Below are 18,112 nucleotides of genomic sequence, written 5' to 3' on the forward strand. Positions count from 1 at the left end.
AAAAATAATCAATTCCACTCCACATTCCAAAAGAGGAAATCATCTGGCAAGGCTTACAAAATGGCAGATCCTAGAGTCTTATTTTCATCGTGACCCACTGTATAGAGAAACAAGGAAAAAAGTGTGGGTGGATCAGGGGGAAAAAACCAATAACTCAAGTCCATCTTAGGTGTTTCAATTGTTATTTTTTTTCTGCTAATGGTACACGTACAAAAAGAAAAAAAAAAACATTGGGGAGTAGAAAAAAGGAAAACGAATTACCACACTCTCAACGTATTTATGACATAAACTCTTTTGCAGACGTGTATTATTTTCACAAGCTTCTAGAAAGAACAAGGAAATCAGCTGAAAAAAAAAAAATAATAATAATAATAATAATAATAATAATAATAATAGTGAGAGTGATAACAACAAAAAAATGATATGACCGTTTTCCATTCGTTTCATAGGGGCAATGTAACTTATTCTTTTCTTTTGCTTTTTCATTTTTTTCTTTTGGCATTATGCAGGTGCAGAAATAGTAAAATGTTTCCATGGTTTGTGTGCAATCCTACTACTACACTCGCGTTGCGAAAAGTGGACAATTGTTGCACTATTATCATCATTTGGTTGTTTCCTCTCCACTGCAACCACTGTCTGGGTTCGTGTACCGTATTTCTGCCCAGTTACAAATATATTTTGCTGAAGAAAGTTAGCTCGCTCCATATATTCATCTACTGGAAAATGAAATGGTGGTTGCAATCCTGCACCGTAAAGATGTGTGAGTTCACTTTCTCCATCGTATCCAAGGTACGGCATAGAGGCATTCAGCACATTCTGGTATTCTTGTAATTTCTCCACAGGCTCTTTATGGAGTTGAAGCTCTTTGAGTAAATCGAATTGCGGCTCAAGACAAAGACAAGAGGATGCTAAAGAAGTTGATACATTCTCTGCATCATATGGTGTCTCAGCAGTTGGAATAAATTTGGTCAGTGCCTCCTCAAAAGAATCTCTAAGCAATACTGCCTTTGGTTCCATCCAGTTGTCCATATAACTATTCTGCAGACAATGTACAACACCATGGCTAGTGGGAGTTCGATGCTGTACGGCGTAGCGGTTCGTTGTGTATAGCAGCTGCGTCCCTTCAGCATTAAACAAGTTCTCAGCTGTGAGTATATTATAACCAGCAAAATATGGTGGCGCGAGTGAAGGTGATGGAAGGCAAGATGCATTCGTTGAAGAAGAAACATCATCACCAGGTAAATGGCCTTGACTCAAAAATCCACTAACAATACATCCACGGGAAAAATCAGGAACAAATTCTAAATCTACATTGGTTCCACCGTCATTCGATGGTGTCGCATGCACTTCCATTCTCCGCACCACCTCTGTGAGTGGCATAGCTCCCCGAAGGTCTACCAATGAGTTATTATTATTATCATCATTGTTACTGTCATCGGTGGTGGTAGTAGTGGTGCTAGTAGTATGCAGGTTAAGTGGTGCGGTGGGGGAACGGAGACAATTTGTAATAACGGCAAACCGCCCGCTATTCACGTTGAGACCCAACCACGTGCCACCCGCCACGCCATCGACAGCGCACAGCAGACCAGTTACACTATCAATACAGACCGGTTGTGTTACACGGTTAAGCGCCTCATCGCGGTTACTAATAAGCACAAGAGGAAAACGCTGCGAGAGATGAGTTATAAAGGCAAGAATACACATGGCTTAACAAAAAAAATTTGCTATGTATCTTTTTTTTCCTTTTTTTCTTAAAAAAGCAAATCGTCGAAAGGGAAAAAAATCAGTGGTCACAAATGATTCATGTCTTTGACTGAATAGTAGCCGTAACACCAACAAAAACCAACACAATTAATAATAATAATAATAATAATAATAATAATAATGAGACAAAATAGGGCATCTCTCTAAAGCCAATAGATTTCTTCTTCCCTTTCTCCAGAAGGAGCGAAATCTTTTTTATTTTTTGCTTTAACCACCAGGAGGATTTTTCCTAAGTTCCAAAAGCTTCGGGATCAATGGCTTGCCTTCTCCCAATCCGTACCTTTCCCGCAAGAAGGAAAATGTGTAGCTGTACTCAGGATTGCAGTAGACAAAGTAAACAAGAAGCCCAATTACCGCCGTAGCCCGAAAAATGGCGTGCCGCACAAATTTTTGCTCTCCCACAGTACGAGGCCTCGAAGGAGAGAGGAGGTACGACAGACTCGTACGACGAACAGCCTCTTCTTTACCAGTAAAGTGTTTGCTCATGGAAATTTCAATGTGTTTTTGGTAAATAAAAATCTCTACGCATAATATAATATATATATATATATATATATATATATATAATCCACGTGAGGATCACGTACTCAATTCACCAAGAACACAGTTAAAAAAAAGAAGCGAATAATTAAAGTAGTAAGAATTTCCATACAAAATGACACCAACAGCAACACAGAATACCACCACTAACGCAGAAGAGCGGACAGAAGAAAAAAGAAAAAAAAGGAAAGCAGCGAGAAAAGTTCGACCCCTCTTTGTAAGAGCTTCTTTTTTTTTGTTTGCATCTGGCAAATCACATGATCTTCACCGCACCTACTCCCTCTCTCTCTCATTCTACTCCTTTCGTTTCTCCTGATAGCAAATATGGTTGTAGTTATTTGCGTGTTGTGTCTTGTGGAACTGAGTTCGACAATTAACCCCGTACCAACAATTTGCTCTTTTTGTAACAGTTTCAGGAAGATCGCCATTGGGAATAGCCCGTCGGTAATGAAACAACAAGGACGCAAATACGGCTTCCATACATCCTTCGCAGAGGGCGGAATCCGCGGTCAGTTCATCATTCACGCAAGTAATATCCGGAATCCAATCTTTAGCTTGCATCTTGGACATACACTCTTCCCATACTGCCTCTATACGGATACCTTTGGAACTCAGATACCTAGAGAGAATACTTTGTTCAACCATATTGCCCCCGAATGTTTTGTGAGGCAATGACGAGGGTGGATGATACTCACAAAGACGCGTTAGTCCGCCACCGCCGCCGCTCGGACAACCGCCCTCCTCCTCGTAGTAAAGATTGCAGTGGGGGGTGTTACAGAGCTGACAACATTGCGGGCGATTGCAGAGGGGTCTCTGCGGGAAAAGCCGCCGGCACTCCACACACAGCTGGTGCAGTCCCCCATCTGGACACGAGTATCCATCCACAGTTGAAGCGGCCTCGCAGTGCCGGCATGATCCAGCAGGACGGAAGTGACCGCACGTGTTTCTTCGGTAGTGTACAGGAGCCAACAAAGACGGATTGCTGCCATCAGACTCACTATCATCATATGTGCCATTATTATTACTGCTGTGGTCGTTATCATCACTATCATTATCCACGCCAGCATCACGTGGACGTTTCCTCAATATTTTTCCAGTGGGTGGTATATCGTCAAAAGCCACACAATTTGCTTCTTCTTCGGCGGTGCGTTTAAGGTGTGGATTACAGTTCAAGAATTCTTCCACACAGTTTTGAAGTTTATGTGTGGGACGCACTTCAAAAACGTTGCCACGACACTCCATACACGTTGAGTTTCCTTCCGCCATCCATTTGCTGATGCAGGAGGCGCAGAACACATGCATGCAAGGGAGTAAACTGCATGGGCGAAGATAGATAAGGCTACAAACAGAGCAAGTAAGTTCTTGTTCCATCTTTTCAATAGATACTTCATTACTAACACGCTGGAAAATGTACTCTGCACCAGGGGTATCCATATCTGTTGACTCTGTAGGCTTCGTGAGAGAAAGACGATCCCCCGACTGCAATTCCACATCTACCCCACGCTCAATCCGTACTCCATTAATGTATGTCCCATTAGATGAAAGATCACGAACAGTCACCTTTTTCGTAACAGGATCAATACGCAGTTCACAGTGTCGTCCAGAAACTCGGGCAACATCAACGCGATTCTCCACCACAAGTTCTTTGGACCTACCAACTGTAATACTACCCACATCTCGGCAAATGTCGATGGTAGAAGAATGAGAAGTAGCAGATGAATCATGAACAGGAATTAGTCGTGCTACAAGAGGCCCATTCGCGGAGGGTGCCAATAACTCGAAGGCGTCCACTACGGAGTCTGTCGGTTGTGTTTCATCCGGTGCGATAACGTCCCAAGAAGTAATGCGATCAATAACACTACTGTTGAAAGGATTTGACATACGATCTCTTTTTCTTTTAATTTGTTATTTGAGTTGTGTTTTTTTTCTTTTTATTCTTTCGTCCTTTCTTGAGACTTCTCTTATTATTTATTTCCTTTAGTCTATTTTCTTTTGCTTTTTGACCGCGCGTACGTGTGTCAGTCGTGTTGATTGCTCAGTAAATAGTAAGGTCTACATAATTGAAATAACAGAAAGGAGAGAAAAAAGGGTGCATGACGGGAAAAATTTAACACAAACACATGCACGGAATGAAAGAGAACTAGTAGTGTGGACCCTAAAGTATACAAACCACATAGGAAATACGAGTCAATGAAGAACAACACCAGCGCATAGCCACAAAACGAAAATAAACGCACTCACATTCACAAATATTTCTGCATGACTACAGACATGAGTCGAAACAGATATTTTGGTTAAATAAAGGTAAAAAAATAAAAATAAAATAAAGTTCGACGCCAAAAGGAAGATATACACAGGGGGATCCAAGTGATAAACAACAATGTTAAGTAGTAAAAAAAAAAAAAACAACAACAACAGGCGACTGCAGGAATGTATCAAAAAAGAGAAACAGTCAACCCATAAAAGAAGAAAAAGAGCAGTAGGAAATAGAAAAGAGAAAAAAAGAAGAAAAGAAAAGCAAAAATTCCTTCGAAAAATTTCCTGAAAAATCGCATATCATTCATAATAATAATAATAATAATAATAATAATAATAATAATAATAATGATAATAATAATAATAATAATAATAATAATAATATTAATCATCATCATCATCATAATTATCCACGTCTCTTCACTGGAGCGGTGTTGTTTCCCATTCCGCGCCGCAGTAGGTCCACCGCTCTAACAGTCCCCTCTACAGATGTAGAAGCTTCATTTTGAAGACGACGCACCCGTCGCAAATGATACTTACGCGCCTCTTGAAGAGTATCAATGTTATCATCTAATTCTGAGAGCTGTTTAGATGCTTGTGCGAATATAGGTTCTAACGACTTCAATTGGGAAAGCTTTCCTCGAATATCAGATTTTTCGTCCATGTATTGAGACTCCTGCTCCTCTTCAAGATTGTCTGATTGCAGAACATCATTTATATGTTGTAGACGCAGAGTAAATCCTTTTAATGCCTTTTTCCAATTAGGTATACCTCCTGTATGCTTCTGTGCCTGCGCCAAAGCCTTCCTTAACCCATCACGATCTTCTGTGAGTTCGTCAATTTCCTTTTCAAGATTTGCAAGTGACATTAATTCCACATTAATATGTTTCTGTAAGTCATCCGCTCGACCAGTTGAAGTGTCATTATTTGGTACAGCAATATGATGCGATACAGGATGACGGCGATTACTCACAGCTGTAACACTATTTTTAACCCGTGCAATCTCACGTTCCTTCTTTTGCAGTTGCACTTGCAGTCGTGCCACTTGTGCTTCAGACTCACGCATTTGCTTGTGCAGTTGATTCACTTCATGCGCGTGAGAAAGTGTCATTTTTTGAACTCGTTGTTGACCCTCCCGCACAGCAAGGCGCTGTCTATTAAGTTCATCATTCATTTCTAATACATGCGCCTGTAGCTGCTTAATCGTTTCAGCATTTGATTCACGTGCATTAACAAGAATTTTAGCCTCCAGAACTTTCCGTCGATACTCCGCAACTTTTTCCTCCGCCTTGCGTAGTCGTTGTTGGTAATGTGCCTGCAACTTCCGTCGTTCTTCCTCTTTGCAATTTCGTTCCATTTCAGTCGTCTCTAGTTTAGCCTCTGCACGGGCTAACTCCTCCTCTAATCGGCCTTTGACACTCATCATTTCCTCTTGTCGTTGCTTAGAATATTCTAGTGCCTGTGCAGCCTCTTCATTTTGTTGTAGTAACTGATAGATTAAACGCTCTTTCGACTCAATTTCTCGAGAAAGCTCTTCCTGCATGGAGTCATCAATGACATGTCCTCGTGAAGACACTGTCTCACCAAGTCTTGCTAGTCGAGCAGTAACAGCTTCCTTTTCCTCCTTCAAAGCCTGTAATTCATCACGTTCTGCTTCTAATTTAACTAGAAGTGATCGCTTCACTTCAGAAGAACCTTCACTTAAAAAAGTGATATCCTCTACCTGTTTTGTGACATCCGATTCTACTATGTCAATATTGTTATGTTGTCCCAACTCAAGAGCCTCTAGACGTTTTTCCAAACTTTTACGCTTTTCCACTTCAACCATTGCTGTGTACTCAGCGTTAAAGAGATCCTCTTGAAGTCGGGTAGTCAAACTTCGCTCACGTGCAAGTAATACTTCAATCTCTTCCAATCGAGATTTATCATTTGTGGAAAATGTATAAGATGACAGTGTTTGGTGATAGTGAATTTGTTCATGTGCATCTTCTAACTGTTTTCGAAGCCACAAGATAGTTTTCTCTGCATCCTCTAATGTACTGTAACTAGTTGCCACTTGAAATGGAGTAGTACGGATAGATTTAGCTCGGTCAGCATATTTAAGTGTATTGAGTGTTTCTTCAAAAGATGAAACACATGGTGAAACGCAGGCAATCATGGTAGTTTTAGAATTTCCACTCAACATTGGCTGTAATAACCGTGTTAACTTAGAGGTTCGATATGGTACATGTGATTTCCTTTCGCAAAGGGCCACAATAACGTTTCCAAGTGCGAGGAGACCACTATTAATATTGATACCTTCACGCATTCTTGATGCAATTTCTGTGCTGCGCGCTGCTACGCGTTCATCATCTACGTCATCTATACCTCCTGTTGTAAGTCGTCGTCCATATGCTTTTTTGATACGTTCACTCCCTGCAAGGTCTACCAGTCCAAACCGCGACACAATCCCATTGTGGGTAAGAGTTACAGTGAGAAGGCAATGTGAACGGGAACTTGTAGTATTCATTAATGTAGAAGCTGTTCGACGGTTAGCAGTAGATTTTTCAAACCACGCAAGTAGTTCCTCCTCACTGTCCACAGTCACTTCAGTAAGTCCTTGAATATACACCCCACAACGTGAATCCTCGCGCAACGGCAATGATGGACCTACAGAGGGATTTACAAGAGAAATTGAAGGCTGTGATGCCGCTGTAATCGAAGCTATAAGATCGCTAACGTGTTCATTGTACACCTCAACAGCAGAGAAACGAAACTCAGGTTTCTGGTTCACTGAGGGGGAATTGATATTGACATTAACATCACCATCAGCATTAGTATCAGTAGTAGAGTTAGTAGTCCCAGAATCCACTCTTACACTTGAATTGGTTGTAACGGAATTCACTTTCAAAAGATCATACACACGTCGGATGACATCTGATGATAGGCTAGACATTGTATAAGTCTTACCAGCACCTGTTTGCCCATATGCGATGGTGGAAACAGTGTAACCCTTCACAAATGCATCCACAAGTGGCCCGGCAATAGCGTCATTCACTGTCTTTGAATTTACTTCCATGTCAAATATATTATCAAATGCAAACTGACGCTCATCTCCAACACTAATTTGGCGCCCCCTCACTGTCAAGCATGGTTGTGGTTCCTCAGCAGGCAAGAATGGACGGACTCGTACCAGGACTTGAATATTTTCCATTTTCACACTTTTAAATATGTGCTTCAGGTATATGCACCAAAGTACTGCCCTTGGGGAGAATACGAAAATTTCATGTATTATACATGTTATGAAAGACAGAAAAAAGAACCGGTTTCACAAATAAATCAAAAAAAAAAAAAGAATACAATAATAATACAAAAAAAAAAAAAAAACAATTTATCTGAATCAACAGAAAGGTAAGTTTAAATAAAGCAGACAGCACAAGAGAAAGAGAGATGGTGGCAAGATAAAGATGGAGATGGAAGTGAACAACTATAACAGTGAAATTAAGAGTCTCTCATACCAACTGCAGAATGAACACAAAAAGAGGAAAAGTAGGAGAAAAATAAAAAAAGATAATGAAAAATAGACTAAAAACCAAAAAAAAAAAAAACGTGAACAAGAATAATAAGAGCAAGGCCAAAAGGAACAAAAAAGCGATACATCTCCCATTTCAACTCCCCCTTTTTTTTCTAGTATGCAAATCAGCGGTGTCGCACAGACTCGACGATTGCACGGTGATGATTTATAATAAAATCAACAGGGCTCGGCTTAACACCTTGCACCATTGCACCAGTGTCGCTATACTCTGCCGGTGACATTGGGGATCGCAATGAAACTGAGCTTAGACGAGTAGGGGGCTGGTATACAACAAACTGTGTAAGGTCTGTATCTGATGACGAGTCGCTAATATTTCGTCGTGACGATAACAAGCTAGAATCCCTTCTTTGTGATTGCCTTCTTGACGTGGGTGTGATGACGTCACTTTGATGATCCTGATCCTGATCATGCCGCCATCTCTGATGCTTTTGCTTCTGCTGTTGGTTGAGCTGCGGTGTTGATCTAAATCGTCCCAAACTCTCAGTTTTGTAAGGGGAATCCCGACTAGTATGGTGTACTTTTGGCCGCCACCACTCCTCTGCCTCCTGTTTACGGCGTCGTGACTCTTCCTGTCGTATAATGTGTGCCTTATAACCAGAAATATCATCGGCACTGTGTGCAGGTAATGGGTACACGGGATCAACCGCCGGATGAAAAGAGCACTCAGACAACTGTGAACGCTCTAACTCCTGTCTAGCATGATAAAGTCGTCGTTCCCGCTGCTGCATCCACCTTGCATTACGCTCTAGTACAGATAACTCACGATCTACCCGACGTTCCGGTGATCGGCCAATCCTTGGGTTAAAAGTACATTCCGCCATTTCTCTAGCAGCTGCCATTTCCCGCCGTCTCCGTTTCTCTTCCTCCATCCGTTTTTGTGAGCGACGCCAGAGAAGTTCACGTGCTTCTGCTGGCGTTCGTGCATACCCATCCTCCTGCAGCAACTGTAATTGACGTTCCCACATCTTTTTGGAGGTGTTGTTAATGCATGGCTGAAATGTATACTCATCCTCGTACTTTTTTCCATCTTTCTTTATCTCATGGGAGTGTCCCTTCTTACTATTACCTCCCAATATATCTTTGGTATTAGAGTATAAACTATTTGTTGAGCTCTGCTGTAGGACGGCTTCCCTTTTTTCCTCAGCTCTCTTCCGCTCTATGATAAGACGTGATGTCTCACTGATGCGCGGAATACCTGTTAATTCCTTTCCCGCGTCTTCTAGATTTTTTCTTTTTTTTTCCTTAATGGAATCGGGGCCTTCATTTCGAAACAATCTTTCATGTACCGGTGCATTTGGGTCTTTGTAATAGTTTTTGAACATCTTCCTCGATGCTGGTGCTACGCGTGGGGCAAATGTGCACACATCATCCTGGGATACTTGTGCACCACCCGAGTTTTCGGTGAATAAGCGCTCCACCACATTACCAGGACGTTGCAATCGTTTGGCGTACTCCGTTATATGTGGTGTGAAAGGCGTTCTATGCTGCATTACCTCCGATGTCTCAAAATAACCACTAGAAAATGAGGATTCACTATAACTACTGTTTAGACCTGCACTCTGTTCCACCAACCAATACATGCGCTCACGCTTTTCCTCTTCCTTCTCCAGGAGGTAATCCTCAATGCGCTGACCCTGTCGCCGCTCTGCAACTGCCCGCCCCTGGGCGTACTGTGAGATGTGGGGCGTGGGCCGCATGTTGTCTAAATCGCGTCGCAGCGCCTCCTCCCGCAGCCGCTCAAACTTCGCCTCCCGTTGCTGCAGCCATCGGCGCGTCACATCCGCCGGGTCGCGGCCCCGCAATGCCCGTCCCCGCGCCGTCACACTCGGCGGGCGCAACTCCTCCGCCAACTGCGCCTCCAGCCGCTCACGACTCCGCGCCCGTCGCTCCTCAATAGACTGCTGTTGTTTGGCGTGCAACTCGTGCAGCCGCTTCTCAATCGCTTCGCTGCGACGGGTGGTGGAGCGTCGATTCATGTTCTCTGCATACGCTGAGACACGTGGTTTAAAGGTACATGCCTTCTTCTCATTCTCCAGCTGCTGGCGGCGTAACAACTCGCGATGTTCCTTGTAGCGCTCTCCCGCGTGGTGAAGAAAAGACACCACATCGCTATCAGACGCTACAGTTTCTACCATCACCACTCTAGTCTTACGGCAAAGCAAAGGAAAATAAAAAAAAAGAAAGAACACAAGCTAAAAGGTGATACTCACCAAACACACAAAGCAGTATTTTCTTTTCTAGGGACTTCGTTCACTCATCTTGTCATTCCTAGAAGAGATAAATCTGCATAAAGATGCATAAAGAGTTAGACACAGATTGAGCACGTCTTCTTTTATGTTTTTTGTGTTTTTCTTCTTTTTCCTTTCCCCAATCTAAACTTGCTCCAGCAATTTGGAAAAAAAACGCTGCAGAGTGTCCAAAGCGATGCATCTCAAGTTTACGAATAATTCTAGCCAATAGTAAAACGGAAGCCTCAAGATCTTTTGGGAACGGTTTCTGCTGTTGTTCTTGAGACTCAACAGATCTTTTGGTATTACTTGTATCGTACTGTTGCTCTATGCTTTGAGCCTTACGTCTGGAAAGACGATCAGGATCATTCATTTTTGTGTCTTCTTGGTAATGGGAAACACTTTCCTTGAAACCAGTGTTCGATGAATTTAACTCGGTTCGCGGTGGTAATGAAAGGTGACATCTACTACTGTCGTTCGTGGCGTCACGATTACTAGTGTGGGAGGTGTGGTGTGTAACAACGAGTCGCTGCAGTGCTGTTAGCTCTTCGTCATCATTATCCAAGCTAGGCATATTTGTTGTTGACAGCGGTGTAAATTCACCTTTTAGTGGTAGTAGTGGTTCCTCTTGGAGCAACTGGTTCAAGGATATAGTGCGAGAATCCCGAAATAAGTCTTTATCATCACCCCTAACAGGATGGTCGGTTAAAGCCACTCTATCCTGGACCCGATTACATCTCCTTCCTCGCTGTTGACGATACACTGCTGAGTCGACAGCTCTTGCAACCAAATCATCAGTGTCAAGATCAGGGTCGTTCATTTGTCCCTGTTCAGGTCTTTCCAAATTCGTAAGGGACGTTCGAGCGAAAAAAAGGCATAGAAAGAAAGAAGAAAAGAATCCGAACCAGAACAAATAATAATAATAATAATAATAATAATAATAATAATAATAATAATAATAATAATAAGATTGAGTCATTGTCAATAGTAGAGGTGTTGTTTCACTTCAAAAAAAAAATGAAGAAAGACCTCCGAGAAAGACCCCACAGACCTGAAGGACACATTTACTTCAAAGTAAAGAGAAGGAGAAAATGAGAGAGCACTGAAAGGAAAAAAAGAATTATATATATATATATATATATATATATATATATATATATTCCTGTGGCCATTTTCCTCCCTCTCTCTTTCTCTCTACCAATATCCTTGTCTATCTTTTATTCTCTTTTTTTGCTTCTTTTGTTGTTGTAAATTACCTTTGTCGTACAAGATCTTCTTCCATTTCTCGTCGCAGTTCCAATCTTCGCTGTTGTGCCAACTCAAGAGCATCAAATGTCTGTTTAATAGGAATTGCTAGTGTTTTGTAGCGTTCCTCAGCCCGTGACACACCTATGCGACATACCCTATAAATTTGGTATAGCATAAAACAAGTGACCAGAAAAAGTGAATACACCAAAGCATCGCTAATAGCGGCAGTGCTGTGCAGCCTAAGACGAATAATGAAGATACGCCAAGCAAAGTAGCGCCGAACAGCTGCTATACGAATTCGCCGTAAAAGACGCCATGATGCCACTTCACGAGCTTCCCTATCAGTATTTACTAGCATTGTGTGGTAGTGCAGAAGGCGAAGCCCCAACTTAATACTAACCTCCAATGAGTGAACCGAAAGTGCCCGCTCCATCATATCCCTACTCTCCCCCTCCTTGCGCAGGCGACGGTAAAGACTATGAAGAACTTGCGCTGACTGCGGCGATAGATTCAATGGTTCATCTTTTCTTATTCCACGGCGCTGAATACCAGAAGCAGGAACAGAAGTTGCACTACCAACAAGAAAGCCCGCGCGTGCAAACCGTAACATTTATTGAAATAAAGAGACAATTTGTCCCTATGTTTTTTTTTTACACCACGTCTTGGACCATATATCAAACAAAATCAAGAAAGAAAAAGAGAAAACAAAAATAGGAAGATGGTACAAAACGTTTAAGTCAGTCAACGAAGCATTGCGCGTAAATCCGTGGTGAGAGCGGCACATTGCCAACAAGCTCAAGAGAGAAAAAGAAAAAAAAAAGAAATAAAAAAGACAAGAGATACAGCGTAAAAACTAAAATAAAAGATGTCCCAGTGATTGTGGGGAAGAGCAACCAGCCGTCGTTCTAACAACCTCAACATTCCTTTCTTTCTGATGTTCCTGTTGTACTTGTAGTAGTGGTGGTGGTATTGGGGGCTTTTTTTTCTATTGGCTTGTTTACTACAGTCCGGCAGAAATGATAAAGGTACAAAAAGAAAAAACATATCCAATCCGGAAATTGTGGGTAGCCATACCCCCGATAAATAATAATGGTAGTGTAATGGTCATAACAAAAAGTGCAACCTCGTGTGAGGTTTACAGAGTGAACTACTACATTGCAATACTACCACAAAGTGAAGAAATACAGGCTCATATTTCCTCACCTTCATCCTTCTACCCTAACCTCTCCCTCCCCCCACCCAAGCATCAATCACGTGAATAAGAGCGTCCACCCTGTAAGTGTGTACGAAGGTTACCCAAAAAACTGCTTGCCTCCGACATAAGTTTGGTCTCCCGCTCCTCCAAACTATCGCGCTGCTCGCGCAGACGCAATTCCTGTTCTATTAGTGCACGCTCGTGCTGGGAAACGAGCTCGCGTTGTTTTCTCTGTTCATCCAGTTCCGCTTCCTTCTGTCTGGCCGCCTGTTCTCTTTCACCCACCTGATGTTTGACATCATCCAGTTGATGCTCCTTTGCGCGGAGGCGTCCTTTAGCTTCCTCCACTGCCCTTTCACTTTGGTCGCGCCGCAGGGCGGCTTCCTCCGCCTCGCGAGAGAAATCACGACCCATTCCCTCCAATTCTCGGGCGTTGTGGTCGGCAGCGGCAACGTTGCGCTCGGCGGCCCTCACGGCGTCCTCCGCGCGTGGCACATCCCGCGCAGCCTCGTCGGCGTCTTTTGTGGCGTCGCGGGCCCGTTCCTTTCCCACGGCGGCGTCCCGGGCGGCCTGTTCGGCGGCCTGTCGGGCGCGTTCGGCGGCGCGTCGTGCCTCGTCGAGTGCCTTTTCCAACTGCCGGACTTTATCGTCGGCGCCTGCGGCCTCGCCGTCAAGTGCGGCCGCCCGCCGCTCTAATTTCTCCGCATCGCGGGCAACCTCCTGGGCGGCTTTCCGCAGTTCCTTCTCGCGTTCCTTCACGTCCAACAGTTCCTTCTCACGCTCCTTTTTCTCGCGTATCGCACGCTCCTTTTCACGCTTTGCGTTATCCATATCTCGCGTGAGATCGCGGAGGCGATCAGTGCGGTCCTTCAGGTCCGCCTCTGCAGCGATAACGGCAGCCTTCGAGGCGTCAACATCCTGCTCCGCATCCTCCACAGCTTTACGTGCTGCCTCAACCGCCTGCTCCGCCTGCCTCACCGCAAGCCGCTCAGCTTCTATCTCACGCTTAAGCTGCTCCTCATCCCAGAATGCCTTGGAGCGGAAGTACAAACAATCACTCATGATTGGGTAGAGGCGAGCAAAGCGCTCAAACTCCGAGAAGGATATCGTTCCATCGCGGTTTGTGTCTGCCTTCTCAAAGAGGTCTTCCACTGTAGCGGCTGAGAAGTCAAGGTTAAACGTGCGGAAACCATGTTTAAAGTCCTCTAGCTCTAACACTCGGTTACCCTTAACATCCAATTCTGCAAATAAAATGCGTACCTTTTCCTCCTGTGTAGCTTCAACGGGCACCTTGGGAATAAGTGCACCAGATGTGTTCGTCTGAATTGATGCACGACGACCAGATTGTGGCTCACCGCGCTGACCTCCTGGTGTACGGCTACCAGTGTAAGGTGCAAGTGCTCCTTGTGCTGATCCACCATTTGTAGCACCGCGTGCTGCTGTTGATGGGGTTGCGGCCGTTACAACTGCACCAGCATTAGAATTATTCACTGGGTAACGCTGCGCAGAGGTTGGTGGTTTTACTGCAGCCGGAATCTCCTTTTGGCTTTCCTTATGCCACGGGTTCTCTGGCTGGAATGCGTATAGTTGGCAGTAGTCAAGCAACTGTCCTTCTGAAACCAAATCCACCCATTTACTTTTCTCCTCATCGTATACCTTTATTTTGGCGACGTGAAAGTTGTGTGGGGGGACATTCTCTGGGCGACGAAGGGCAATCTCATTCGAGAATGCGGCTTCTGTGGCTCGGGTCACCTCAAGTATTGTTGGCCTGTGTGGAAAGCTAAGCTCAAAATTAACTTTGTTGTTGAAGATGTCGGCGGCTACCTGAACGAAAAACATACTTCTCTTCTTTGCAGGTTTTCGGTTCTTTTTTTTTATAGTTTTCTCTATTAAAAGCTGTAATGTTTTGTTGTATGTTATTTTAACCCTTAATTCTATTAAATTTGATTTGCTTTTGCTGGTGACAACAGACGCTGTACAAAAATTATTGCATGATAAGAAGCAAAACGAAGAAAATAAAAAAAAAATTGATGGAGGAAAAAGTATCCGTAACAGAAGAAAAAAAAAGATCAATCTACACTACAAAAGGCGTAGACAAAAAAAAAAAGACTCGGCAGATATGGCCACTAAGAATATGCACCCAGAAAAAAAAGAAAGCTAGAGCAAAACAGAAAACAAAATAGAATCAATAAAAAGAACTCATACGATGACGACCAAATTTGTATATATTTTTTCGTTTCCCTCCCCCTTCGCCTACGGTGAGAAATTCATCTCCGTATGCTCAACGAAGAAAGGGTAGATGATACGCCTTAATTCACTGGATCCTTGAATTCAGGGGTGGGTAAAAAAAAAAAAAAGGCTGAAGCGAAAAAAAATATAAACAGAAGGGAAAAATGGGAAAATGAAAACGGAAAATGCGGTGCATTATGGCGCTAAAATGTCTCCACAAGAACCATCTTATTTTTTTTTTTTTGTGGATGACGGGTGGAAGAAGCCATCACACGTAATAATAATAATAATAATAATAATAATAATAATAATAATAATAATAATAATAATAATAATAATAATAATAAATAACAACAACAATAATACAATGAGTGTTTCAAGCGAGCCCGTGGGCGAAGAGAAGTAAACGTGGAATAAAAAACGAAACAAAATTTTGGAATAGTATTCTCGCACATTCCCCCTCCCCCAAAAGATACTGGTCAATAAGATAGAAGAAAGAAAACAATAAATAGGGAGAAAAAAAAATTTCATGGTAATCAAGACACACAACCAAAAAAAAAAAATAATAACAACAACCCATCTTTCATACAAGAAATAAACGTTGAGAGGGGATAGTTAGAAGTTCTTTGACTGCGAACAGTTTCTATTTTCACCCATACTCTTCTTTTTCTTGTCAAACTACATGAGCAAGAGTGCCTCGCAGAAGGCATTGGTGGGGGGAAAAACACGCACTTGCACGGTTGATCGTTCCTCTCCTTCACTCGTAAATAACACCTGATGGTGTGAAAGACACTCGCACGCAGCCACGTTAAAGTGTCCCCGTCCTCGTCTATTTGCCACAACTTTTTAAATAATTGCAACACAAACACAGGAACAGGCACATGCCACCGTGTCCGAGAAAAAAAAAAAAGAATCCGTGATAGAAGGAGAGAAAAAAAAAGAAGCATAAAGGGAAGCCATGGAAAAGCGGGCACCAACAATATCATGAAAATCAAGAACAGAAGATTAGTGCCTATCTCTCAGTGTACTGCGAAACGAAAAAAAAAAAACGTCTTAAGAAGGTAAACCAATTACACGGGCGGGGAATGCCCGGCAAGCAAGAGGTAAATAGGAATAAAGGATGTAAGACAAAAACACACACAAAGAAAGGGAGTTTTATGACTCTACGAAGAAAGACAAGAAATGGTCCAGGTCGAAAGAAAAAAAAAACAAATGAAGAATCAAGAATATAAAAAAAAAAACGACCTCTTTGCAAACCCCACTTTCGTCAGGGTCAGAGCTCCGGTACTCATGAACTCGTTAATTTTTATGATTTTTTTTTTCTTCAACTGTTGTATAACCTGATTTCCATTTGTTCTTTTTCTTTCCCTTTCACTCAGTCCACTCATTCCTGAAAACACATACTCATTTTCATGTTATTTTCTATTCTTTTCTCTTTTTTCTTCCTCTTACTTCATACCCCCGCTGGATTCGTTACAGCACGAAGTGAGTTCGTAAATTTTATCGCTGAGGTGTCTGAGTGTGTGTGTCTTCGCGCACCTACAAGAAGGACACAATCCAACATCGTTAAACCCAATTTTGACGGGATCTTTCTTTCACACACACACACAAATCTAAAGAAACAAGAGTATTCAGGAACAAAAAAAAGGAAAAATCAATATACACAGGGAAAAGGGAAAATGGAAAAGGGAAAAATAAAATACACAGTAAAGCGAATAATAATAACAATAATAATAATAATAACAATAATAATAAGGAAATAAGCGAGAAAAAAAGACCGTGTAAAAAAAATTAAAAATGTCACTTAAAAAGTTAGGAAAAGTCAAAAGAAAGCCTTGGGGAAAAGAGAGTTTGGCAAACAAGAAGGGAGAAAAAAAAAAAAAGAAACATCAGGTCAACACGCCCTTCAATCTACACTCCCCTATTATTATTATTATTATTATTATTATTATTATTATTATTATTATTATTAATCTTATTATTATAGGAACCAAGCGGTACGCAGATATGTGAGTTGCTATCTATTCACTTATTTAGGAGTAGTTATGTCTTTTTTCCCTTCTTTTGTAAGGAAACTAAAGGTCCGATGTCATCCCGATTTCCCTTTTTCTTTAGTAGTTTTGACAACACCCTGTTTCAAAACCACCAGAGGTCGTCACTGGTATCACCATATACAACACAGGCTGTTGTTCTTGTTGTTGTTGTTGTTGTTGTCGTTGGCCCTGTATGAGAAATGACCCTTGAAAGGCGATGGGATTCGGCAAAAAAGGCGGCTGCCGGATCTCCATTCGTGAAGAAGAAAATGTGGTGTACTTCTGTCCAGTCCCAGTTGAAACAGAGAGAAGAGTCTGCGGTGTGGCGGCAAGTGCAGGACGTGGCGGGGTGTGAGAGGCGGTGGACAGCCACTGGCCGGATTGATCCGAATTTCTGTCGGTGAGAATTTGTCGACAGGCATTCGGACGGGCTTGACGCACTTGAATTTTATTGCCACCAACAATACGTCCAATCATTTCAATTTGAGCACGCGCAGCGTCTTCCTGTCTTTCAAAAAGAACAAATCCGTATCCACGACAAGAAGAGGTGGGTTTATGGGGCATCGCCTTTGCCGATATAATTTTACCAAAAGGAGCGAAAAGTTCCCTTAACTTCTCATCGGTTATATCCTCTGGAAGACTTGCCACGTAGATATTTCTTCCATAGGTCGAAACTTCTTCATGGGAGTATGCATCACCGTTAAAAGCGGGAGAGACACCGTTTCCGCTTATGCAACTGGGCTGCAGCACCATAGGCGTTGTATCTCTGCTGCTGCTGTTACTTGTGGTGCCGATGCTGGTGCTGGCACTGCTGCTGTTGCTACTCTTGTTCGTGCTGCTACTTCCAGAGATGTGCAGGCTCTCCATCCCGAGCTGCACGGCGAGAGAACCGAGTATATTGTTCATATCACCATTGCCGGGGAGCTTCCATGGATCCAGCGTTTGAGCAACGCCGCATGTTTCCATTATAGCAGGCAATTGATAGCTTGTAGTTTGATGCTGCATTTGAAACATACTATTATCGTAATGGGAAAAAAGAAATAAC

The 18,112-nt window shown here is 42.6% G+C and overlaps 9 protein-coding genes across 9 annotated transcripts; all 9 read right to left on the reverse strand.

Annotated features, from left to right (window-relative positions):
* Window positions 1-501: 501 nt before the first annotated feature.
* LSM04_007039 (Transport and Golgi organization protein 2) lies at window positions 502-1,704 on the reverse strand (the record flags this gene model as incomplete). Its single annotated transcript, XM_067338770.1, has 1 exon — window positions 502-1,704. The coding sequence occupies one exon, from the start codon at window positions 1,702-1,704 to the stop codon at window positions 502-504; it is 1,203 nt and encodes a 400-aa protein (XP_067188742.1).
* Window positions 1,705-1,971: 267 nt separating this feature from the next.
* Window positions 1,972-2,250, reverse strand: LSM04_001623 (uncharacterized protein; the record flags this gene model as incomplete). Its single annotated transcript, XM_067338771.1, has 1 exon — window positions 1,972-2,250. One exon carries the CDS (start codon window positions 2,248-2,250, stop codon window positions 1,972-1,974), a length of 279 nt encoding a protein of 92 aa, XP_067188631.1.
* A 348-nt stretch (window positions 2,251-2,598) lies between these two features.
* Window positions 2,599-4,185, reverse strand: LSM04_004637 (zinc finger protein; the record flags this gene model as incomplete). The annotated part of the gene is made up of 1 exon (XM_067338772.1): window positions 2,599-4,185. One exon carries the CDS (start codon window positions 4,183-4,185, stop codon window positions 2,599-2,601), a length of 1,587 nt encoding a protein of 528 aa, XP_067188682.1.
* Window positions 4,186-4,966: 781 nt separating this feature from the next.
* LSM04_003281 (Kinesin motor domain) lies at window positions 4,967-7,753 on the reverse strand (the record flags this gene model as incomplete). The annotated part of the gene is made up of 1 exon (XM_067338773.1): window positions 4,967-7,753. The coding sequence occupies one exon, from the start codon at window positions 7,751-7,753 to the stop codon at window positions 4,967-4,969; it is 2,787 nt and encodes a 928-aa protein (XP_067188656.1).
* A 485-nt stretch (window positions 7,754-8,238) lies between these two features.
* On the reverse strand, window positions 8,239-10,269 carry LSM04_000473 (uncharacterized protein; the record flags this gene model as incomplete). Its single annotated transcript, XM_067338774.1, has 1 exon — window positions 8,239-10,269. The coding sequence occupies one exon, from the start codon at window positions 10,267-10,269 to the stop codon at window positions 8,239-8,241; it is 2,031 nt and encodes a 676-aa protein (XP_067188603.1).
* Window positions 10,270-10,402: 133 nt separating this feature from the next.
* LSM04_009342 (uncharacterized protein) lies at window positions 10,403-11,182 on the reverse strand (the record flags this gene model as incomplete). The annotated part of the gene is made up of 1 exon (XM_067338775.1): window positions 10,403-11,182. One exon carries the CDS (start codon window positions 11,180-11,182, stop codon window positions 10,403-10,405), a length of 780 nt encoding a protein of 259 aa, XP_067188791.1.
* A 432-nt stretch (window positions 11,183-11,614) lies between these two features.
* LSM04_006959 (uncharacterized protein) lies at window positions 11,615-12,220 on the reverse strand (the record flags this gene model as incomplete). The annotated part of the gene is made up of 1 exon (XM_067338776.1): window positions 11,615-12,220. The coding sequence occupies one exon, from the start codon at window positions 12,218-12,220 to the stop codon at window positions 11,615-11,617; it is 606 nt and encodes a 201-aa protein (XP_067188739.1).
* A 636-nt stretch (window positions 12,221-12,856) lies between these two features.
* LSM04_001201 (EF-hand domain) lies at window positions 12,857-14,644 on the reverse strand (the record flags this gene model as incomplete). Its single annotated transcript, XM_067338778.1, has 1 exon — window positions 12,857-14,644. One exon carries the CDS (start codon window positions 14,642-14,644, stop codon window positions 12,857-12,859), a length of 1,788 nt encoding a protein of 595 aa, XP_067188624.1.
* Window positions 14,645-17,145: 2,501 nt separating this feature from the next.
* On the reverse strand, window positions 17,146-18,072 carry LSM04_009480 (RNA recognition motif domain; the record flags this gene model as incomplete). The annotated part of the gene is made up of 1 exon (XM_067338779.1): window positions 17,146-18,072. The coding sequence occupies one exon, from the start codon at window positions 18,070-18,072 to the stop codon at window positions 17,146-17,148; it is 927 nt and encodes a 308-aa protein (XP_067188798.1).
* Window positions 18,073-18,112: the final 40 nt, after the last annotated feature.

This window comes from Trypanosoma melophagium, assembly GCF_022059095.1.
Source record: "Trypanosoma melophagium isolate St. Kilda chromosome Unknown ctg35segment0, whole genome shotgun sequence".
NCBI classification, from domain to species: Eukaryota; Euglenozoa; class Kinetoplastea; order Trypanosomatida; family Trypanosomatidae; genus Trypanosoma; species Trypanosoma melophagium.